We start from the raw sequence: 24102 nt of genomic DNA, 5'->3' as shown, positions 1-24102 counted from the left end.
ACTGTGTGTTTTTTCTGGCAGGTATGTTGAAATGCTGACAGAGTGAGAGCTCTTCCCTTTCTTCTCCTTGGTTAAACAGTCAGCTGCTGGACTTTAAACTGAGCTAATGTTTCTCCTCAATCAGTATTTGCCAAATTGGACGTCTTTGCTCAGTCCAGCTTCTTTCAGCAGTCATGAAAAACTGAAGCAAAATCTTGCAACAAAATTCCCTCCAAATAAGGGAAGTTGGGCTTCAAGTTAAAAATGGATTCGGATGGATTTCTGTCCAAGAGATGTTTGACTTGTATTTCATTTGAAACAACTGCTTGAAGTGGGATCCCATCAGTCATTGCCAGCTCGAGCTGCTTCCAAGTAACCAGGGTCGCACCAGCATGAGAGGCCTCAGCTGGGCTGCATGATAATACTCTTAACAAGCATACAGGGCCCATTAACCCATACTCTTCCTTTGAGTTCTAAGGTTTTAGATTTAATTCTTGGCTTTTTGCCATTCCAGATATATCTGGGTATGAGTTTGATGAGTTTCATTCCCACAGGCAGCATTTGACAAAGGTTCAGTCGTTGTGGCAGAACGTTCAATTTGACTGATTCAACCCTTGAACTTGAATTTCTGGATAGAACTAAATGCCATGCTCTTACATCTGCATTTCGTCTTTCCTAAAAAAAAAAAAAGTACACTACTACTGTGTGCATACTGACCATTAAAAGTGGAACTCAAACACACAATGAAAAGCTTAAGTCCAAATATTCACCCATCAATTTTATTGAGGCAGTGGGAAAAAAGCCTTGAATGTGTTGATTGATCCGAGATGAGTGTGGAGCACCTGTGGCTGTTAATCCACACCTGTTAATGTTCATCATCAACCAAGCCACGCCGCCTGAGCACCTGAAGCGTCCGTAGATCTCAGGAAAGAGGCTTGATGACGTTTGGCTGTAGAGTTCATTCACTCACCACGTGATGACATCAGCATTTTTTGAACTGGTGTGTGACCTCATATATGCCCACCGACTCGTTCACTTTCTCATCGTAGTCTGTCCAGTCCTGAAATTTACAAAGCCAGGGTTTGTCCAGTTGCAGATAAAAGAGGCAGAGAGAGTCACATTATGCAAACAAGCTGGTTTGAAAGTCATTTTCAGAGCAGAGAAGCAGATATACACACTGAATGAATGAATGAATGAATGAACTACTGGGATTCACTCAACACAAATTTATGATATCCAATGGTGCAATATCAAAGGTTCAAATATTCTCTATAAATTGTGCAACAAAGAAACAAATGCTCTCACTGACAGCTTATTCTCACTGCACTTACTTTTTCTTGTAGGTTGACTTCAGGAAACTGTGTTCCAGACTCTGCTCCTTGTGCTGCGAAGCCAGCCTGCAATGAATTAGAAAACACACGTGATATTATAATGTTATCACTTCATGGGGTTTTTCTTAAGTTGTCTTAAGTCAGGCATGTCCAAACGATTGCACAAAGGGCTGTGTGGCTGCAGGTTTTTCCTCCAACCAATCAAGAGGATGCAGTCTAACCAATCAGCTGTCTGAAGACTGAGATCAGCTGATGAAATGAGTCACGTCTGGTGTGCTGCTGCTTGGTTGGAAAGAAAACCTTCAGCCACTCGGCCCTTTGTGGAATAGTTTGGATATGCCTGTCTTAAGTGAACTGTCTGACTCAGAAACAATACACTTTCTCCACAACAAATACACTGACTCAGCAGGGAGTACAGGTGCACCCGACAACATTAATCGATTTCATTCAATTTAGTAGTGCCAATAAGCTGTTCCAGAGTCAGCATACTGAATACCAGGGCCAGGAAATGGGCACATCTACATGGATTCAGCAATTATGTTTTGCAACTGTGACTGGCAGGAAAAGCTCAGGCGTACATAATAAAATGAATAGTGGCAGCTTTTGTTCCAGGATGCTGGTATTGTGCACACTGCCTCACTGTCACACTGCCATGACACCTGAATGGAACGGAGCCATTGTTACTGTAATTAGTACCAATGTGCTTTTCCTATCAGTCAAAATGTCTGCTGTGAAAAAGGCCTCTGCTGTATGCTTTGTGTCCGCTCTCAAAGGGTCTCACTTGCGGCTGGAAGTCGACGGGCTCCAAACCTCGACACTCAAACTGCACCATTGTCTTGAAGCTTTCGCTGTCCTCAGCCTTCAACCCAGCAAACAAACACACACAGAGACACACTGTTAATGGCTGGAAAAACAAGCAGCACTCAAACTGTCATCCTGTTGGCCTACGTGACAGACTGTCTGCACGTGATGAAGGATTTTTTAAATCTTTTGTGGATAATTTATATTTAGAGGTGCAGCCACATAACGAAGGACAGATGCAAGGCAACAATATTTACATAAAAACCATTCAACAATGGTTTCACAATAGCCCTTCTTCATAAAATTAGCAGGTTTGCTCCCCACACCATGAGTGATGCTTTCAAGTGGCAACTGCACTGTCTGATCAGGCTGCATGAAGACAGACATGCAGACACAGCAGAGGTACAGGATGTTTGCTTACATTATAAGGCGTGATTGTGTCTCCCAGGATATCTGTAAGAAAGCATTGTGACATGTTATGCTTGCACCAGGGTTTTTACCCCCTGAACATGACGCCAAAGTGAGGCAAACAGCACGTTAGCTTGTACCTATTGAATTTTCCCTGGCACAGAGTTTACATTTCTGCACCATGCTGGCACTGCCTCTTCCTCCTTTTAGTGGCACACTCTCCTATGGGATCATTAATAAAAACATGTTGAATACCGTGTGTATCAGGATGTACAAAATCTGCCGAATAATGTGAACAAAATGGTTAGTTTTGTTCTTACCGCTAAGGTTATATACTGCCATTTATCTGGAACCTCTCCACAGTTTCCACATTTCAGCTAAGGGGGGAGAGATTAGCTATAGTAATGAACATGTGTCAACCTAATTAACATCTGCACAGCGTGTTTCCTTATTTAGCCGTCAAGTAAAGAGTAATATCAGAAAATTTCCTTTAACAACGAACACGATAAAACTACGACCACTATCGAACGCTTAAGTGTTAAGAAGTGAGCTAACATGCTAGCTTGACAGCCATCCTACCTTCAGAAACCAGCGGAAGTCGTCGCCTAAAGGTCTCACATTGGTGACATTCTCCAGAGTGGCTTTGAACTGGAGCGCAAATCTCTGTCATTCATATAAAAAGAGGTTGAAATTAACTCATGAGCTTAACTGCTTCATTGTTTAGACAAGAAACATGTACCGGCGACACGTACCACCATCTTGACGCTTCCCCTCTTGCTGCCTTCAGGTACTCATCGTAAATTCCACCTGTAAGCCATAAAGGACAAAATTTCTTTTCTTTTGGTAGAATTAACTACATGACAAAGTGGTGTGAAAAAGAAACGTTTTGGTGGTTGTTTTGTTTACGAATAAAGCAGCACAGTTTTTCTTTTGACGTCATAGAGCCGAAATTAAAATGGAAAAAATATGCATTATGCTTGCAATACAACTGTTGATACCGAGGTCACTTTATACCACATACAGCAAGCCTTGGCAAACTGTTGTCAACTAAACGTCGCGTGTCGCTATTTGCATTATTATTTTTCGCATTCGTGGCGATTACACACATCCAAGTTTTCAAACGTCCGTCAGCATTGAAGAGAGCATCACTCCAGCGGGTAATTGCTCCCTCTCGTGGATATACTGAGAGTTGCCCGTATGACCTACTTTCTGCCCAATGCAACATTTCACTAAGCTCTTTGTTTGCAGGCGCACTCTTGATACATTTGCACGTGTACGTAAATCACCATCAAAGCCCGTCAATTACAGACTTTGCATAAATAATCACACTCTTCAGCGAGGGACACTCGGCTTCATCAGTTTATTGACCATTAAGCAATTGACATCATTCAGTTATAAATCATCCAATATCTCAGTCCAATTCAGCAGCCATACAGTACAAATCTCGATACAAATCATTCATTCAGTTGCACTAAACACAAAAAATACAGCACGTGGAATACAAAATTGATTAAACACTAGCTTTTATTGTAAACCTAAAGTTAGGATGGACACTGGCTTCTAGTGTGGATACTTACTGTACATGTTAACCTGAGGCAACTTTGCAGAGGCATTGTGGTGGGTCCTGGTGGTTAATAGCCACACACCTGGGAAAATGGATATTGCTGCGGCATTGAACACTCTTTTTCTGGCATTTCAAATCAAAATGGTATCATCAACCTGAGAGCATACATGTCATATCCTTATCTTGTTTAACAGGGCTGACTATGTCATGTGAATGCAAGCAAAACCATCTAAATTAGGGAATTAAACTATATATATCCAAATTTAAATAACCTTATCATTGGTTCATTCCTTTTCTTTAACAGGAGTACTTACATGAAGGAGCTTGATAGAGACAGTTATACATAAACAGGCCAAAGGCCATGGAGAGTACGTGTGTCTCCAAAATGTAACAACACTCACAACACTAGACTGAGTTAACACAGTAGTCAGTTGAACATTACAGCCTTTGGCTTCATTGGTCTGGTAGTCACATTGTTCTGTATGTGGCAATCAGTACTGAAAAATCATGTAGTGTTACTGCTGCTGCTGCAGACGTCATACAGAATCAATGTGGTGGACACTTTGTGTAGCAAACAGACCTTGAGTGTCACACAATACAATGAGGGGGCTTAAAACACTGAGGGGGGTCACTCACTCACTCACTCACACACTCACACACACACACACACACACACACACACACACACACACACACACACACACACACACACACACACACACACACACACACACACACACACACACACACACACACACACACACACACACACACACACACACACACACACACACACACACACACACACACACACACACACACACACACACACACACACACACACACACACACACACACACACACACACACACACACACACACACACACACACTTCCAAGATTGTCAGTACAAATCCTGGTTTCTTCTACTCATCTCATCCACATCCTTCTAGATTGGAACCCACCCAAACATTGATCACGCTCCCCCGGCCATGAGGGGGTTCAAGTTTTACCAGACGTTAGGAAAAAAAAGCTAAAGGATTCCCCTCTTTTATTCATGAGCGACATGTTTTCCATGGAGCAGCAGGGGATACATGATAAACAAAATGCAAACTGGGAGGAAAAATGCATGGGGGCAATTTTAACCCATGGTCTCATCACAAGAATAACAAGAGCTTCTCTTTTACTCTCCTGACAAAAAACAAAATCTAAACCCCAAGTTCAACAATTACAATGACAACTAATAACGAGTAGTCATAATAATAAAAGGCATTTCAATTCTTTTTGCATCTCTTTTCTCTCTTAAATACAGGGATGCCAACAGGCATTATTTACAGCGCAACCCCCACACCCCTCTCCGCCCTGTGAAGAGAGGTGTGATGAGGTCAATGAGGCCGGCTGCTGGACTCGGAGGTCCGCCGCTGGCGTGGAGTGCTGTGGCCGTTCATGCAGCCGTTGTGCCGCTTGTTTAGTCCGCCGTTCAGAATGTCCTGGATGTGCTGCACTATCAAGTTGATGGCCACTGCGGGAAACGAGAGAGAGAGAGATGGTTACGAATGTGACGTAGGTGCGAGCTGCGAGCCGAGATGAGGACAGAGCTGCAGAGATCTGATAAACTGACTTCTTTTTAATTCCACACATCCAGACTTTGGGGGATTTTTTTTTAAACTGACATTTATCAGGCTTCACGCAGCTCGTTTTCTTCACACATGCAGCTGTGCTTCCCATCAGCTGTACACAGACTTTGATGTGTAACACGGGCTCGGTCACCCCTGAACAGAACGCCACAAGACGAACTATTCCCCGGCCGACCAACACGAGCTTAATGTCCGCGTACTGTGTGAAAACTGTCCTTACCAAGGTTATCTGCTCCTCGTGGAATGATCACATCTGCATACTTCTTTGTCTGGTAGGAATGAACAGAAGGTCAGTACTCAACATGTTTCTCATCATCAGATGCGTGCTGACAATATGCACTGACCAGTGTTTTAAAAAACACACCGTATAAATAAACATTTTGATAGAGGTTACTTAGATTTGGTGCACCCTGGTGGACAAACAATGTAATGACAACACTTTCATAATTGCCCTAAATGTGTCTTGGGCCCTTTTGTGCAGCAATCCAACATTTCACATCACATTAAAACCAATATATCTGCTCTCAGCTACAACTGGCTGATAACGCCGGCCTCACAGCGTATAGGCTGGTCTCCACTGCACAAGCACAGACGCCTGTAAGTCAGGAATGTCACTTACTGGTAGACAGAACTCCTCAAAGGCAGGTTTCACAAAAGTGATGTACTGAGCCAGCACCTGCTCCAGCTCTCTACCACGCTCGCTGATGTCTCTCAGGACTGAAACCGAGAAAGCACACACAAAAAAACATGGACAATATTAAATACAAGCATTTAACAAAATGACAAAAAAAATAGCTCTATACAAAAACCCACACTGGTATTCGCTGCTAGTACTCAGAGAACTCACACTGATGAAAATACTTTCCTTTTACCAAAAGTACCTGGACAACTCTGGTTTATCATTAAATGAATACACTTCACTTTGCCAGTGCACTACTCTACAACTGTCACACCCGTTGCGGTTGTTAAGCCAACTCTCACTACACACCTCGGCGCGAGAGCCGTGTGTCTGGATCTGTGTCTACAAACAGCTTCATCTGGAACAGGTCCCTGATGTCCTGCGAGTAAAACATGAGGATGCCCTCAAACAGGACCACATCAGCCGGATACACCGTGACAAACTCCTCTTTCCTAAAACAACACACACAGAAGAGTTGTCTCCCATCTGCCCGTGACCACATTCAAACATGGTGTAATGCAGCCCTAAACACACTATCAAGTTAAAAAGCAAAGACGAGCTTCAGGAACCTGCAGGCAACAGACTGACGAGCTCACCTGGAATGAGTGACAAAGTCATAAACTGGGATCTGGACCGTCTTCCCCTGCAGAATCTGTCTGAGTGTTTGCATGATCAGCTCATTGTCGAAGGCATCTGAGGACAAGAAAAGGCCAAACGCTCAGTTCAAATCTTCATGAGGCATCAGATCATTTAACCCCAAGCACCACCAGCTTTGTGAGTACCCGTGGACACGTGGGATCCCACACTAAACAAGGAATCCCTTTGGCATAACAGGTGTTGGCTTCAGTCTCTGAGCCTTAGAGCAGCTGCCTCCAAGAAAGGCCTGCTGACTGGGGGGATTTATAATCACCGAGAAAGGAAGCAGGAGCAACGCGGGGGCAAAGTTGGGCTCCAAAAACGGAGTCTACAGTATGCTTCTGCCAAAAACACACTGGAAAAAATGATCAATGTGGCAGCACAGCATGCTGCTGAACACAAGCCTGTTTTAAACATTTGCTTGCTTGAGTTTGCTAGTTATCGTCTTCTAAACCGTAATCTTTAATCTGCGCAGCACTAAAGCAGCATTGGTTACAAATTACTATATGTGAAACTCCACTTGCAGATTAAATATCTGGTCAAATCATTAGAAAAACAAAGACTTTTCTTGAGGCAAATGAAATCTATGATACGAGTAACACACATGTGCCACCTGAGGTGAAGCACCCCACATAGAGCGTGAGCTGTACCACCAGCTATTCAGTGTCTGCATACCTGGATGATCGAAGTTGAACTGGCCCTTAAGTGCTTTTGCCTTCTGCTCTGGAGTTAGCACCTTGTAGAAGCTGTCCTGGCTGAGGATCGCCACCTGCCGCTGGTGGTGGTCGATCTTGTTCTGGCCCAGCAGCTCCATGATTTTCTCGCATACCGACGACTGCAGAAACAAATGGAAATGTTGAGAGTAGGTCGCTATATAGGAAACAGGAGGCCTGAGCATGAACCGCCTGCATATGTGGAGGTTAAAAAAAAACCTGCAGGGGTAATGCCATTCAACAACAATCAATCCAAATATGAGTGAAAGCACTGCAACGATCACTAGTTTCCATACGGCACAGAGTTAACACTAAAGCTAAACTCACAGTCATATGTACCAGGAAATAAGGTAGGTGGGTAATTCCCCACCCTGTGTGCGTCAGCTAACACAGCCATAATTGAACCGGCCATTGGCCCACTTTGTTTGACCCCACTGACCTGCCCAACTAAAACTGAATCTCATACCCAGCGCTGACTGGGCATTCTCCAGCTGCCCGAGGCTCTGTTGCCTTTGTCTCCATGAAACTGTGCTACAATGAATTTGGACAACCCCGCTCAGGAGCCGGGAGGTTACGTCAACCCACTCAACAATTTCAGACAAAAGGATGTGACTTTAAACGCATCAAGCACCCACAGCATCATCTGCTCGACATGTTCTGTCTTTTGACAGATAATCCCTTGTTTTAGAGACTGTGAAAAGCTGCCGTTCCGCTTCTAAGTCACATTTCTTCAGATTAGACTAAGCAAGTAGAACAGGTATATGTGCTCTAACCACTTGATGTCCATTTGACTTTCAGCTATTTGGTAATGGAAGCCAAAATGTTGGTTAAAAATACGGATTTATGGATGCTGAACGTTATAAACTAAACCTCTAAACATTTGTTTTATTTCCTGGTTTTCTGTGTTTACCAAGAAAAGACATGCCAGGATTCGCCTTCGTATCTAATTCTGAAATCTACCTGCGCGGCACGTGAAACCGGAAGCAGAAACACAGCCACGAAAAAGAAAGATGTTGACCGCTTTACTTCACAAAAAGACCCAGGCTGTGGCCCAGCTCAGCTCGTGTGTCCGGTTACACGAGGTGTGGTTTGTGGCACCACTCGAAAAATACACTCGGTTCATAACAAAGAAATCTAGTGACGTCTTCGGAAATGTTCACGTCTGTGTCGTGTCGCCGCAGGGAGGCGGTCAGCGCACTGCCCACGCAGCCAGCCGCGGAAAGTTTGGCCAAAAGGCAAATCAAGGAGACTTGAAGTTTTACTGGCGGTTTGCTAATGCAAAGACAGGTTCATGTTTACATTAATCAGTCTGGCTGTGACCATATAGAACAAAGGGATGATGGGCTAGTTTCCCGCTGGCGCCAGTGTCTGTTATCAGTCATTGCATTAGACCAAAATCTGGGTTACCATTATCTACCATAAGCGGTTACCCCGGTTCAAACTAAAAGTGCATTTAAGGCGATGCAACGCAAATTTGTCTTACTAACAATAGCACCGCTATCTTGTCATGATGATATTCTAGAGGGGAAAGAAATGCAGCTCACATTGTTTACAAACACTTCAGAGAGCCTCGAGGCAAGCTAACACCACCCAGCTATTGTCTCGCGCACCCGGCACTGCTAGCATGTGATGGAATTTAGCTAGGTGGCTAAGTAAGCTAACATCGGTGATCTCCACGTAGTCTTAAGTTAGTCGGTCCTGATAAGGACCGCCACCCCATACGAAAGGGAAAGGCGCATTTGAACAGACACAAAATCCAGTACGACGAGCGGTGGACATGCGTGCTAAGAAAACCGGTGCTAGCGAAGAGCCGGATGGTTAAACAGATGACTGAGCTGTCAATCAAGCCTCAGCTCTGCGTCGCTGAAGCCACGCGGTCAAACTAGCACCCGGCAGCAGACCGACCGTCTGCCGTGATTTTTCTCAAAATCTGACCATGACAATTCACCAAAACCACCAAATCAACTAGCGAGGGTTCCAACCTTTCCGCTGGCGGTGCCTCCGGAGACACCGATGAGAAAAGGTTGTCGAATAACGTTGGTATTCTCGTCACGGTCCCTGAGATGTGTCTCACTGTCCCCGGCCATACTTGCAATGTGCATTCAGAGCTGCTGCACTGGAAGACGACTGTAGCGAGGCTCCTCCCACCATTATCGTTATGCACTCGCAATTGTATTTTAATTTAATCATTTACATGTATTGTCAATCTAGTTTAATTTGAAACACTGACCATCTATATTCAATAAAATTAGAAATTTGTAACTGTTTTTAGTGTTTGACTGTGAAAATATCCAATCGTCTGACACGCTCTTACGGATGACGTCAGCAATGTGCCCGCATTGTTCGCCCCGCCTCCTGGTTGAGCCTCTGCTGAATAATGTGACATTAACTGAACAATATACCAACTATTCACTGTTTCATCTGCTTATAAAGCTTAGAAAGTGTGAAGGAGCCTGAACGTAAGTTTGCCAATACCCAAAAACGACTGTGAAACATGACAAATGACAAGGCGAGGAAAAAGCAGCTAGCGTTTGGCTCACAAAGTGTAGCTAACTAGTCAACTCGTTCAGTTAACAGCATTAACTCAGCTGGGTCAAACTCCCTTTGGTGTTTTCTAATGTTGTAGACTTTGTTTAAATTAAGTCACAGCGTCGCAGGTGTGTATGTTTTACAGTTATCCGCTGAAGTGCGAGCAACGGAGCCCATTTGAGTATGCTCCAGAGACTCGCTGCGTGCCTGCGGCCACCTCTTCCCCTCGCGGCCGCGGTACGGTGCGTCTCGTCTGGCTCCGTGGACGTCACGCTCCCGCTGAACTTCTGGGCTGGGAAGAGATGGAGGAGCCGAGAGAAAAGCAGCAAAGAAAATGTTTACGAACCCGCAACAGGTAAGTTATACAATTTTTTGATATTAAAAAAGGCTCTGTCATTTGACACTGTTGACAGTGTTTCCTAAGTGGACTTTGGTCACTGCTGTGTCAGGATGTCTGTCTGGTGTCTCTGGCCTGGAAATCAATACTAGGTTTTTAAACGGGTCACCTGTCTGAATCCATTTTAACTGTGCACATAATGCATGGTCTGTATTTGACCTCTACTTATCCAAAGGCAGACAACTGTGCACAAACGCTGTTTTCATGAACACACTCCTTTACTTGCTGATCAGTAAAGCACATCCATCCACACCGGGTCCATGTGCAACCCGTTTTCTGACCCCTGTGCAGCTTCAGTGTAGCAGAACCAAGTTGTGTGAACACATCCTCGCTGTTACAGCTTCCTCTGTACCCTGTAGGTGGTAGATTTTTCAGTCCTATTGATTTTAAGGCTCTTTGTGGCTTGGTTCCGACTTTGAACACAGATGTCTTAACTCCATTTGAGCTACCACACAAAGTGTGTGCAGCCAACTATTCAGGCACAATGGTGCTCCTTTTCTAATGAATAGTGCCATCATTGTGAAAGACCTTCAACAGCAGTGTGCCTACAGGAAAAAAGCAAAATGAGATGGTCTTACCACATAGAAATTGTCTTTTGTTTTTATATTAAACCCACATACTTAACTGTGTTCACCATCATCTGTTTCACGTTCTGCAGGACGAGTCTTGTGTCATTTGGAGCCATGTGGTGCTATGGAGGTCGATCAGGCTGTGGAGGCTGCCAAGTCGGCCTATGGCCCATGGAGCAAAATGTCTGGGATGGAGAGGGCGAGGATCATGATAGAAGCTGCCCATATCATTGAGGTTTCATTTTTTTGTGTGTTCATTTGAATGCAACTCCTGAGAATATGTAAATTGGCACAAAGAGCACATAAGAATTGCTGCAGAGGTCCTTGACCTGGTTTCCTAAAAGCTTTTAGTGTTCTGGTGATTTGATGAAGCCTCTCTTATATTATGCATAACAAACATCTGTACAGTAGGAATCACCATGTTATGTATGTTGTACAATTAATGTTAAGTTGCACCCTGTTCCATACAATCCACATCATGATTGTCTCAGACGTCTGGAGAGGTCAAAAGTCCAAGAATGTTTAATGTCCAGCAGCATAGACTTTATCTTGAAACTCAGTAGTTTCTACTTAAATTCATGTTACTTCATGAAAAGCACATCCTGTTTGTCTTAGTGATGGATTTGGGACGTTGTGTAACAGCAATATAAACAAAATGTCTTACACTTACCGTCTTTCCTGTACAGAGCAGGAGAGAGGAGATAGCTGAAATGGAAGTGGTCAATAATGGGAAGTCCATCACAGAGGCCCGTCTGGATGTGGACTCTGCCAGACTGTGTATAGAGTACTATGCAGGGCTGGCCAGCACTCTGGCAGGTTGGTACAATACAACTAATGAGTCTGAAGAAGCAAATAATGGCATTTAAAAAGTCACCTTCCAGCACATAATGTGTTCCATTACTTATGAATTATACACTTAATACAGTCAGTTTACTAAATTTACTTTCCTGCCACCAAAACTTCTCTTGATTTAATCTTTAAAATCAAGGCTTTATACAGGTTTCGTACACCTATATTAAATAGGGAAGACTTGCCAGTTGTTGTCGATAAAGGAAAGCTGGGAAAATTCAGACCCTGATTGTCATCATGTGTTGGTAGAAAAAAAGGCTTTGTGCAAAAAATGTTATGACCTACATTTCTGGGGTCACCACTTTTTAAAACCAAAATCTGAAACATGAAATCTTCTGAAACCCTTGTTTTGCTGTTTATACTTCTGCCTTTCCTTCGTCAAGGCCAACATGTCCAGCTGCCGGGGGGGTCCTTTGCCTACACCCGCAGGGAGCCTCTGGGAGTCTGTGTTGGCATCGGTGCTTGGAATTATCCTTTTCAGATAGCTGCCTGGAAGTCAGCTCCAGCCCTGGCCTGTGGTATGGGGTGCTTTGAAAGTTATCAAGACATAAATGATTACCTTAATTACATCAAAATGATTTCCTCTATCAGGAAAGTTATGTTTTTAGTTTTTAAACCAAATTTGGTGCTTGTGATTTTGAATGAATGTAAATTTAAAAAAGTAAAATTTTTCTGTAATTTGTTGTCAAATTCCTCTGGGTTTGGTCTTATTGTCCTAAACTGCCTTGAACTCCTAAACATATTCCACCTATAGATGGCGCTACAGCAACATAATGAATGTAAATGGTCAGATCAATCTCAGCTGTCATGAGTTTGTCTGTTCACACAAATCTTCAGACTTTCTGATGCAACAAGCCCCAACATCCACAATTTATTGATTTGTTCTGAAACTACTGTTGCTGTTAATGTCTATATGTGCTTTCTAGTTGATTAGATGCATCAAGCGATGAGCCTTACTTACTTAATTGTTTTCCTCATGTGTTTATCATCTAAAATAGGCAACTCCATGGTGTTCAAGCCGTCACCAGTGACGCCTGTGACGGCGGTCATGCTGGCAGAGGTGTATGCCAAGGCTGGAGCTCCTGAGGGACTGTTCAATGTGGTGCAGGGCGGCCAGGAGACCGGCAGCTTACTCTGCCACCACCCAGATGTCGCCAAGGTGTCCTTCACTGGGAGCGTTCCCACAGGCAAGAAGGTCAGCAGCTACGGATTCTACACCCTGACAACTTTTCTTGGCTTTATCAATATGAGACTCAGTCGTGAAACACCTCTCATGATTGGGAGTAGTAGTCGTCAAGATTTAGGATTTGAGGGTTGTCTTTTCTGTCCTAATCTGAACAATGGACCCACAGATTATGGAGATGGCATCCAAGGGGGTGAAGCCTGTGACTCTGGAGCTCGGGGGGAAATCTCCTCTTCTCATCTTTCAGGACAGTGATGTGGAGAACGCAGTGAGGGGAGCTCTCATGGCCAACTTCTTGTCTCAAGGCCAGGTAGAGAGGAGTGCTCTGCTTTGGATGTCTGTCACAGTGCCAGCTCGTCTGCACACAGAGGCATATTTGATTTGATTAAATGTGTCATAGGTCTGTAGCAATGGTACAAGGGTGTTTGTTCAGAGGGATATTCTGCCTGAGTTTGTGGAGGAGGTGGTGAAGAGGACCCGGGCAATCGAGATAGGGGACCCACTACTGGAGAGCACCCGAATGGGAGCGCTGGTCAGCCGACCTCACCTGGAAAAAGTCCTGTCCTTTGTTGAACAGGCAAAGAAAGAGGTAAGTCCTCATAACTTCTTGTGTTTGTCAAAAGGCTTGCATGCAGCAAGTTCAATTTAGAGCTTGATGTAAGTTGTACTGTTTCTAGGGAGCGACAGTGTTGTGTGGAGGTGAACCTTTTATCCCATCAGATCCCAAACTTAGAGGTGGATACTACATGACTCCATGCGTCCTGGGTAACGGCCCCATACACTCCTCCATGACTTTTTAGTCTTTGTTGCAGATTATTTTACTCTTTTAGGGAGTCAAAATAGATTCATTTCTATCTGAGTACAGTTTAGAACGGTGACTTTGAGGTCTCACCAGCGTTTCCACATTCCTGTCCTTTCTTTTTTCCCTTGTATAGGCGACTGCACGGACGAGATGACCTGTGTGAGGGAGGAGATCTTTGGTCCTGTCATGTCTCTGTTGTCTTTTGAAACAGAAGAGGAGGTGCTGCACAGAGCCAATGACACCAGTATGGGTCTGGCTGCAGGAGTTTTCACCAGGTAGGATTGTGGTGAGACATCAAGGCCTAATAAATCGGACTTTTGGACCATGATTATGATGTCTTAGGAAGAATCAGTAGTCTAACCAAAAAACTAAAATATTACAAGTTGTCATATTTTGTTGTCATTGACAACTGATTGGTCAGTAAAGGCATGTGCACTTGGCAGCTGACTATTATAGAATAGCTCGTACATGTTATTTTGGTGGGCTGCACGGTGGCGCAGCAGGTAGTGCGCATGCCTCACAGCAAGAAGGTCGGGCCTTTCTGTGTGAAGTTTGCATGTTCTTCCCATACATGCGTGGGTTCTCTCCGGGTACTCCAGCTTCCTCCCACAGACTAAAAACATGCTCATTAGGTTAATTGGTGACTCTAAAATTGCCCCTAGGTGTGAGTGTGAGCGTGAATGGTTGGTTGTGTATATATGTTACCCTGCGATCGGCTGGCAACCGGTCCAGGGTGTACCCCGCCTCCCGCCCGTTGACAGCTGAGATAGGCTCCAGCCCCCCCGCGACCCCGAAAGGGATAAGTGGCATAGAAAATGGATGGATAGATGTTATTTTGGCCCTTGTATGTTATCACTTAATATTCTAAAAATGAACACAGCTAAATGGAGGATTTTGTTTTTGTGTCTGTAGGGATGTGAGGCGAGCACACCGCGTGGTAGAACACCTCAAGGCTGGTTCCTGTTTCATCAACAACTACAACATCACTCCTGTGGAGGTGCCCTTTGGAGGCTTCAAAATGTCAGGTACAGTCTGGTTGTGAACATACGGACCAGGAGCCAGACAAGTCAAGCTGACCCATGTCTGATCGCAGTCAATATGCCTAAAAGAAAAACGCGAAGTCTGTCACAAAACAACATCAGCAGCTAATCTGATCACTGTGGAGAATACCTCTTTATTTAAAAACCTCATCGGTGGATGTTAACGTCTTGTCTTTACATTCATCAGGCATAGGGCGGGAGAACGGCCAGGTGACAATCGAACACTACTCCCAGCTCAAGACTGTGTTTGTGGAGATGGGAGATGTGGACAGCTTCTTCTAAGACACACACCTATCGAGAAGATGCAGCTGTAACACTGACCCAGAGACTGAAGGTCCGGACCAGAACACAGAACACTTCTATCACTCAGGGACGGACCATCAAACGCTCATGCTCAAAGTGATGAGAAACGAGCCACGATCACAGGAGCTAAAGTCCGTCCTGAAAATGAGCCATAACATTTTCCAGTATTTACTGAATGTGAGGTGAATGTGACAGTGAGCTGTCAGATTAGAAATTGGTCTTACTATTTACTGAACCTTAACTGATTTCAGCTACTAGATATGAGCCACATGCTGTGATACACGATTTGCACTGTGTGTTTTCTTGCTTCATATGTTCGGTCATAAATGTAAAGAATAGCATTTTTACAGTGTTCGCTACAAGCCAAGCTTTATTTCTTGAACAATACACATCAGTATATTTTTATACACAAAATACTGAACAGTGAAGCATCTAGACTGAACACTTCAGTACGCTTTGTCTATATTCGAAATGGGACGGTAACATCCCGCCTCGTGGGTAGAGATAAACCTGTAAGGAACCTGTCTAACACATTTCACTTATCAAATCAATTGTAATATAGCATTAAAGTGTTTAACATTGCAGTAAAATGAACAGACAGTCCATGTTTGTGTTTACATTGCTGACTGAGCTCTTGCTTTGTGTAACATTGAGGCTAAATCCTTCTTTTCTTCTTCTTCTTCTGCAGTATTTTGGCAGCTGCATTTCTCTATGTGAGACAAAAAGCAGATAAATACCTGTCCAGTTTGCATGAAGCCCTATGCATACTCTAATATAATCAAGCCCTTTGTAAAACTGTACCTTTGCCAGAGGTCTTGTCGGTTTCTTGAACTGTGCAGACTCTGTTTAAATGAAATCCAACAGAGTAAACCCTTCGATCAGTTTCACAGATTGTCACAGTAGAAGCAACTCACCATCTTCAGAGGGTAGATCCTTTTCTTCATATTCATGGGGATCCTGTAAACACGTTTTACAGATAGTTAGAATTAACTGGCAGCAAAATTCACAACTATACAAGTGAAATGCAGCTTTTAAATAATCCTCTTTGTGGACCCACCTTGATTGCTTTCCCTCTCTGAGGCGCCGGCTTGGTCTCCCTCAGGTGATTCCCTTCTTGAAGCTTCTCCAGCCGGCCTTGTTCCGCTGACACGCGCACCTTCAAGGTGTGGAAGGCCGTCTGCACCTCACCCACGGTGAAGTGCACCGCCATGCCTTCAAACCAGAGGCTGTCACATTCACCCTCCCTGAAGCCTGGTGGTTGGTAGTCAGCGGGGGTGACTTTGAAAGGCGAGCAAGGAAAGATGTTTCACTATGCAGCCTGGTAAATTAAACCAGGGTCTAAGCTGACTCTTGCTTCGTTGGGCTGTGACATGAACGCGTCTTACTGTCATCGTAGTAGTAGAGCTTCATGGTGAGGTAGACGTTGCTGGGGAGGGCGTCCAGGTTCTGCATGAGCAGGAAAAGCTTCCTGATGAGCAGCACAGAGGCTCTCTTGGTGTCCTCCAGCGTCACCTGCAGCTCCACGTCGTTGTTCCTGTGGTTTCGTGAAGGTTACATCACCATCAATTCAATCACGTGTGCCGACGCAAACGCACACTGACAATCCAAACCTGACTATGTCCATCTCTGGCCCCCTCTCAGTGTATTTGAATTTGAACTGGTAGGACTCAATGATGCACTGCAAAAAGAAGAGGAAATCTAAATGTGTCTTACTGTTGATCAGACACAAAAGCCTGTTTCTAGTCATAGTCTGAACACATGTTTTAAGAGAAAACTTACATTGGGTTCATCTGGATTGGTGTACACCTAGAATGCAATAACAGGTTATACAGAGTTATTTTTTCTCTTTGTAAGCAATGTGTTAGCTATAAATTTCACTTTAATGACTTAATTAACCTACCCCAATGAATACAATCTGGAGCTGTTAAGAGGACAACAGTGACAGTATAAACCAAAATGGATGATCAGATGACACAATACAAATTCAAAGTGGATGCGTTAACTTACATAGTGCTTCTCTAATGCATCAAAACAGCCCATCATCCTAGAACAGACAAGATTGAAGAGGGTGAAAAACAGATATGAGGCCAAGAAATGACCTTCAAGCCGCCAGGAGCTGATTATCACCGCAGGTGAAACACAGGTCAGACTGGAGAGCTGCTGTGCTGTCTGGGAGCATGAAGGCAGGAGCATCATAATCACCATTTCACAACTTTGCTGGCTCCTGAGGTCCTGCAGTCCTCACGCAACACTTTGATGCACAAATCTGAAATGGCAAACGACATAAGACACGTACGTGATGAAGGATAAAGAGTAATGATTTCCACCATCATCCTGTAAAACTCTGAGGTTTTTCATGTTAAGCGCTTAAACACTGACTTTAACACTTTGTGGTTGGGCAGTTTCTATCAAGTGGCTCAGACTTTGCGTTCACCTTCCAGATATCTGGATCTGTAGGCATCCTCTGGAAAAATCCCTCTGAGGTATGTGATGGAGGACACTGCCAAAGCCATCATCCTCTTGACGAAGACAAGGGACTCCTGCTCGGTTTTCAGGTCGTTCAGGAACAGTCGTGTCCACTTTGAGACAGAAGACGGTGAAGAAAGGGCGCAAACAGTGGAGCTTAATGTCACTTAGTACCATACGGTGGCGCTATTGTTGTAAAGTCGTGTTAAACATTAACTCATAAATATACAAACTAAATAAATGAAACATTAGACATGTCATAGTAAGCTGGTTTGCTGGGGTCAAACCTCAGGAGCTTCCACCACGCTCCTCCTGACGCACGTCTTCCCAGCTGCCATGTCCTCCTCTCAGGTTAGCTCTGTCCTGTTAGCTTGAGTCGATGCTAACCATTAATTAACGCGGCTAACACTATGAATACATGAACGTTCATCCTCAGCTAACAGCAGTCCGCTCCCGCCAAAAACACGTCCCGGGTGCGACTGGTAATAATTACTAGAGGAGTGCTTTAACTGAGTGGAGGGACATGTGGATTCTTGGTCCCTCACATTCTTATTACTGACTATTAATTCAAGTGAAACACATGAAGAGAAGCTCTCCATTGTTATAACTGCAAAGGCACGGGTGTAATTATGGTGATGATGGCCGCCATGTTTGAATTAGGCGTGCCAGTTACAAAGTTCAACACGACCCTGAGACTGAACATCTGAATGAGTCTATTGACAGAAAAAATGAGAGACTGTCAACACACACAGGTTTTTTCAGTTACTTAAGCAAATAAGACTTCAAAAGACACACAACTTTGTAGGCTGTCCTAACATGACCATGAAAAAGGTAAGGAAGATGTCTGTCAAACTGTCTACTTACACCCATGAAGTTTGAGGTGAGGCCTAATCACACAAATGAAGTAAAATCACCTGCGACCTGATGCAACTAACACCACTAACAAAGAATAAGATAATGTGTGATGACCCCCATACACACACAAACATCTCATCCGGGATGGTTGAAGTAAATATGTCCCTTTAGGAGCGTGTTGCTTTTATTCTTTATTTTGACATTAAGAACATGTGTTGTTCACTGTAAAAAAAACAAAAACATAACAGAGGCATGTGTGTGGCTTCATTCCAATAAAAAACACTTACATGGTCCTTTGCATCTAACAGTGGTAAGGAATGACATGAAGGAACAGACAGACATTAAACATGCGCCACCACAGCATAATTACAGCTACATACTTTGGTCAGAAGTGCACTATTTACTCTACAGACAACAGAACACACGCAGCATGTTGACTACAGAAACTGCCTCCTAACCACTCCACAGGCACAGCAGCGGACTAAAATATTGTTCTCTGGAAATGTAATCTCAAATTGAGATCTCCCGCAGACTCCGGCCTCCGACTTATTAATGCTTGGAGAAGAATTCTTTACTCTTCTGGACGTCAGGCTTGATGGTGTCACTTCCTGGTTTCCAGCCAGCTGGGCACACTGAAACGTGATAAGCCTGTAGTGAGTCCTTGCCCAGTAGATCAAACAGTTCAGACTTGTGCTAACATAAGACACAACATGCTCAATTTATTGCCCTCCTTTAAGTCTATAATCATACCTCAACTTGTTGCAAAGTTAATCTAAACCTTAGCACTGATAAGAGTTTCAGCTTTGAATTTGAGTCTTTATGCTCTTTGCCCTGTCTTCCCAAACAGCCAATAGCAACTTTGAATTCATGTGTGGTGATGAGATGCGCAACAGTTCAATGATCAACACAAACATATCTGGGTCAAGGAGAGCTTGATGAGAGCAATGATATCCCTCACAGCGAAGCACATTCCAAGAAATCCTGAAATCTTTTCGCAGCAGTTTAATAAACTCAAGTGACTTGGACCAGCTGCACAGCACGTACATTCAAGTGCTAAACATCTGCAGTATGATCCAGCAGTGTCTCACCTTCTCCGTGCTTGTCAGTGAACTGAAAGGCTTGGACCAGGCGCAGGGTCTCCTCAACACTACGTCCGACTGGGAGGTCGTTGATGGTGATCTGTCTCAGGACGCCCTTGTCGTCAATGATGAACAGACCCCTGAAATGGAGAGCCAGATCAGGTAAGTTAAAAAGGTGTGTGTGTCTCCCTCTGAAAGCAAATGCAACATCAACTTGCTTCACTTTTTCTAATCTTTACTGAAGCACACTGAAACAGCCAAACTCCACATTGTTGAACCCACCTGTAGGCAATACCCTCATCCTCCTTTAGGACGCCATAATCTGTAGAGATGGTGCGTCGTACGTCAGACACCAGGGGGATCTTCATGGAACCCAGACCACCCTGCTTACGAGGTGTGTTGGTCCTTTGAAGACGCAAACCAAAAAAGAAAAAGTGAGGAGTTTGCGAGAGTGAACCCACACATGCTCAAAATACAAAACCTTAAAACTACCATGCGAAATGGGAGAAGTGCGAGTCGACGGAGGCGCCGATGACCTCACAGCCGATCTTCCTGAAATCTTCGGCAGCATCACTGAAAGCGATGATCTCAGTTGGGCACACGAAGGTGAAGTCCAGGGGATAGAAGAAGAAGACGACGTATTTCCCTTCACCAAAGGAGAAGAAAACAAATAAGGCCATCTGTCATGTGACAACCCAGCAATTCATTCAGTCTTTAGAAGTGTAAATGAACATATTGAGGGATCACAAAGCGGTGAAGAGAACAGTCATCAAAGCAACCTCCAACACAGGTTGAGGTATACCTCTGTAGTCTGACAGCTTCAGGTCCTTGAATTGTCCGCCTGGCATCACCGCTTTGGCTGTAAAGTCTGGGGCCAGCTTCCCAATATGTGCTTTGCCTGCAGCCATCTTCAGTCTGACCAGATTGCAGAGTACGTGAACTGTCTGTGGATGACACAATCCCAAAATCACAACTGTACATTTCTTTGTGTTGTGTTGAGTGTGACATCGTGGCTGAACCATAACCGTTCCTCATTTACAGGACAAGGAAATCATATTGTTCATCCTCAACCCAGCTGTCCAATGATTCAGTCTCTTGCGTAATCACGATGCATTTCAGGGCTGCAACCAATTATTTTTTTCTCTGATCTTCACCTGATCTGCTCATTATCATCTCCATGAATGGAGTACTTGTTTTGTCTGAAACAGCAGTAAATCCTCACATTTGAGAAGCTGGCACCATGAAATGTTTACCAAGCCGAAAACATCAATGAGCAACTATTTTCATAGTGGACTGATCTTTGAGGTAACTGATGAAGCAAATGATACTAAACACAACCTTGATCCAGCTTCTCTGATGTGAGGATTTGCTGCTGTGTTTTGTCTTCTATGACAGTAAACTGATTTTAGTTTTTGGGTTTCTGACTGTTTGCCAGAGAAAACCATCTGTAGACTTTAATCAGTAAACTCTGATACTTAAACGTTCACTGCAGCCCTGAAGGTGAAGCAAATGTATAAAACATGGAGCCAGTCTTACAGAACTATACAAAAACTTGTGGTAAACGGATGTAGGAAAATAGAATGATGTAATAATAGAAAAGTTATTTTGATATCAAGGAATACATGTTAAAGTCCACATTGAGTCCGCAGACTGATCTGAGACGCAGGTCTTGACAGTGACTGAACCTCAGCACCGGGACTTTACCTGATGGCGAAAACTGGAAACAGAGCGAAACTATTCATCATTTCCTCTTCTCTCTTCAGATTCTCTATTGTTTCCGCATATGGATATTTACCGGTATTTTTTGAAGTTTCTTTCTTGACATAAATGCCAGGTATCTTTGCAGGAACAGCCACCTGAGTTCTCTGGTAAGAGTAAAACTATGAAGCCAGAGCGCGTTTTGGGATTTTCGGAGCTAACGCGAAATGAAGCACCAAAAATGTCGATACTGGCGAACACAAACTATGAAGGAATTAACCTTTTCCTCAACTCTCTCCTACTTCTAAAAGCCCTGTCAAGTTTTCATCTGGTGAAAAAAAAAAACACTTGTTGAACGCTTCAGCGACAACCACGGAGCTAAAAAATAAATAAATAAATAAATAAATAAAACCTAACTGCACACTTTAAAGAAATAAGAACAACTTTAACCTGTTACACACAATGAGAGGAACATAATTGAATGGATTTTGTAATACGTACCTCAGTTTTGATCACACCACCCGCAGAGACAGACAGAACAGAGACGGGACTACAGCAGCCGATTGAGTCGATCGGAGAATTTATACCCGGGCTCACTTCTCGCGAGAGGACGTTCAGAGCGTGACTTCGGCCCACCTCAGTCCTGTCCTCCAGGCTCAACAATCCCACTACACAGCATGACTTTGCAATTTTCCCTGTCGCCTTCCTGGGAACCTTTTCTGCTCTTGTGAAACCAAATCAAACAGTGCAGTACAGGGTGAGGAGAAGAGCCCTGCAGGAAATATTCCTCAAACTTCCCTTTCAAAGTTTCACAGTTATATTTAATAATCCCTGTGGAACATCTTTGACTCCTGTGTTTCATCCACTTCACTTGACATTCAGGGGTCACAGAATCATGAGGCTTCATCATATGATTTAGGATGTGAAGCCATTCCATTGTCATCATGATCAGACATGAAACAACACTTTCACATCACTGGGTCGAACATGTCCACGCATGTAGAACAGACACAGCTTTTCCTAAAAACAATAGAAACAGCACATACCATATTAGCTTTCAACCATAAAAATAGCTTGAACAGTCGATATCCTTATATTAATTATAGACTGAGGCAATTAGTAATAAATATTCTTTATTCTACTAAAGCTCTGTAAGACTGCCGGCCAATTTCCTCCACGTTTCCTGGATCGTCACTTACCCTCAAACTATTTTGCATTTACAGCGGGGCGTAGTGGACGAGGCACTGAACTGTTGCAACATGTTGTACTTATTCTGTGGGCTGCACAAGGCATTTTTCATTCTCATTTCCTCCTGACTGTGTCTATATTTACTGAATGACTTGGCTGAGACATGGCATCTCTTATCTATGCATTGCCTTACTGGCAGCTGTTGCTGTAATGCAAAAGGAACTTAAACTGACATTTTACTCCCTGTTAAAAAAGTCTGTTATGGATAAAAATGTATTTTGCTAATTGCATTTTTAAGGTACAACCAACTTGTTTAACTTGAGTTTTTAATGTCTGCCTGTTAATATTATGCTGGTTGTACAAATACCACTTTACTTATGTTGACTTACAGTGAGCAACCGTTTCCTGGGCCCTGGAGGTTTGATCCTGTTGACTGGTTATGTCATCTAAGGTTGAGAGGTGTTATCATATCTGCTCACTCCACATGCCGGATGTTGAGACCCTTCTTTTAGTCTTATCATCTGTCCTGATTCCCAAGTCCAATGCAAAATTATGTGCATTTCCACCCAACTTTACATCTGTTGTTCCCTGATTTTCTCTGACCAGAGTGAACTCAGATTATTGAACAAAAAGGCTCTGACACACCTGAGCCTAATGTGCTGTACGTGGAACAACAAGACTTTTGTGGGTAACAATGATTCCACTACAAGAAGAGAAAAAACAATGAAAGGGAAGTGAGCTGGTTTCACAGTGCCACACAGTGTAGGTCACAGTGTATTTTAGATTGTACTTTTTTTCAGATGGTAAATTAAAGCAGTTGATGGTTGATCGACTGAATCATCGCTTTTTTAACCTTTAATGACCCTAATACCCTAACAAAAAATCTAATGTCTGCTCACAGGTTTATTTCAGGAAATTAAGCTCTACATGTTTTGTGATTTATATGAAGTCTGCACTGTCAGATTATATTAGTTCACTTGAGTATAACTGGACAGACAGAGGCTGTTATGCTCAAACAGCCCCTCCATCATGTCTCTTTTCTCTGCTGTCACAGAGCGACATCTCTGTATGCCGTTGCCATGGTCACCGCATCAAGGACCAGATAAGAGGGGGCCACACAATAACCTCCTGTTAGAAGCACTGTGGTGGGTGAGTGATCAAACACTGCCCTGTGTTCATCTCCTGTTTCACAATATGCACATAATTAGTGCATCTGCTCCATTGCTGATTCCAAAGCAACTGGACGTTTGAGGACACTTGTGTGTCCATCATCCTGGTCACATTCAGCAGTTTGATTTATCAAAATAGATCTGTTAAATGGATACCATTGTGGATGGAAGTGCTGGTGAATTAATGCAGTCCTGTGTTCTCTTTTAGCTGTTTCCCCAAGAGCATTC

At 43.6% G+C, this 24102-nt stretch overlaps 5 protein-coding genes across 5 annotated transcripts; 1 reads left to right on the top strand and 4 right to left on the bottom strand.

Annotated features, from left to right (window-relative positions):
* Positions 1 to 737: 737 nt before the first annotated feature.
* czib (CXXC motif containing zinc binding protein) lies at positions 738 to 3306 on the bottom strand. The gene is made up of 8 exons (XM_070974460.1): positions 3272 to 3306; positions 3099 to 3182; positions 2840 to 2896; positions 2660 to 2741; positions 2533 to 2564; positions 2092 to 2169; positions 1311 to 1376; positions 738 to 1039 (listed from the first exon to the last, which is right to left on the bottom strand). Exons 1-8 carry the CDS (start codon positions 3275 to 3277, stop codon positions 962 to 964), a joined length of 483 nt encoding a protein of 160 aa, XP_070830561.1. The 5' UTR covers positions 3278 to 3306; the 3' UTR covers positions 738 to 961.
* Positions 3307 to 3865: 559 nt separating this feature from the next.
* uck2b (uridine-cytidine kinase 2b) lies at positions 3866 to 9849 on the bottom strand. Its single transcript, XM_070975036.1, has 7 exons — positions 9730 to 9849; positions 7710 to 7869; positions 6995 to 7091; positions 6708 to 6850; positions 6339 to 6436; positions 5940 to 5988; positions 3866 to 5604 (listed from the first exon to the last, which is right to left on the bottom strand). Exons 1-7 carry the CDS (start codon positions 9847 to 9849, stop codon positions 5468 to 5470), a joined length of 804 nt encoding a protein of 267 aa, XP_070831137.1. The 3' UTR covers positions 3866 to 5467.
* Positions 9850 to 10074: 225 nt separating this feature from the next.
* aldh9a1b (aldehyde dehydrogenase 9 family, member A1b) lies at positions 10075 to 16023 on the top strand. The gene is made up of 12 exons (XM_070975090.1): positions 10075 to 10206; positions 10422 to 10631; positions 11332 to 11477; positions 11929 to 12058; positions 12475 to 12609; positions 13090 to 13286; positions 13444 to 13584; positions 13675 to 13863; positions 13952 to 14039; positions 14210 to 14351; positions 14989 to 15101; positions 15304 to 16023. Exons 2-12 carry the CDS (start codon positions 10460 to 10462, stop codon positions 15396 to 15398), a joined length of 1548 nt encoding a protein of 515 aa, XP_070831191.1. The 5' UTR covers positions 10075 to 10206; positions 10422 to 10459; the 3' UTR covers positions 15399 to 16023.
* On the bottom strand, positions 15973 to 18223 carry zte38 (zebrafish testis-expressed 38). Its single transcript, XM_070974101.1, has 12 exons — positions 18173 to 18223; positions 17854 to 17998; positions 17622 to 17685; positions 17427 to 17463; positions 17320 to 17340; positions 17199 to 17225; positions 17030 to 17097; positions 16805 to 16953; positions 16477 to 16697; positions 16334 to 16376; positions 16221 to 16261; positions 15973 to 16128 (listed from the first exon to the last, which is right to left on the bottom strand). Exons 1-12 carry the CDS (start codon positions 18221 to 18223, stop codon positions 16075 to 16077), a joined length of 921 nt encoding a protein of 306 aa, XP_070830202.1. The 3' UTR covers positions 15973 to 16074.
* A 663-nt stretch (positions 18224 to 18886) lies between these two features.
* prdx1 (peroxiredoxin 1) lies at positions 18887 to 22068 on the bottom strand. Its single transcript, XM_070974714.1, has 6 exons — positions 22019 to 22068; positions 20622 to 20763; positions 20312 to 20465; positions 20102 to 20224; positions 19829 to 19959; positions 18887 to 19372 (listed from the first exon to the last, which is right to left on the bottom strand). Exons 2-6 carry the CDS (start codon positions 20725 to 20727, stop codon positions 19290 to 19292), a joined length of 597 nt encoding a protein of 198 aa, XP_070830815.1. The 5' UTR covers positions 20728 to 20763; positions 22019 to 22068; the 3' UTR covers positions 18887 to 19289.
* Between the last annotated feature and the right edge of the window lie 2034 nt (positions 22069 to 24102).

This window comes from Chaetodon trifascialis, chromosome 11 (genome assembly GCF_039877785.1).
Source record: "Chaetodon trifascialis isolate fChaTrf1 chromosome 11, fChaTrf1.hap1, whole genome shotgun sequence".
Classification (NCBI taxonomy): domain Eukaryota; kingdom Metazoa; phylum Chordata; class Actinopteri; order Chaetodontiformes; family Chaetodontidae; genus Chaetodon; species Chaetodon trifascialis.
Note: the sequence above shows the minus strand (reverse complement) of the source record. Positions and strands in the feature narration are given on the sequence as shown.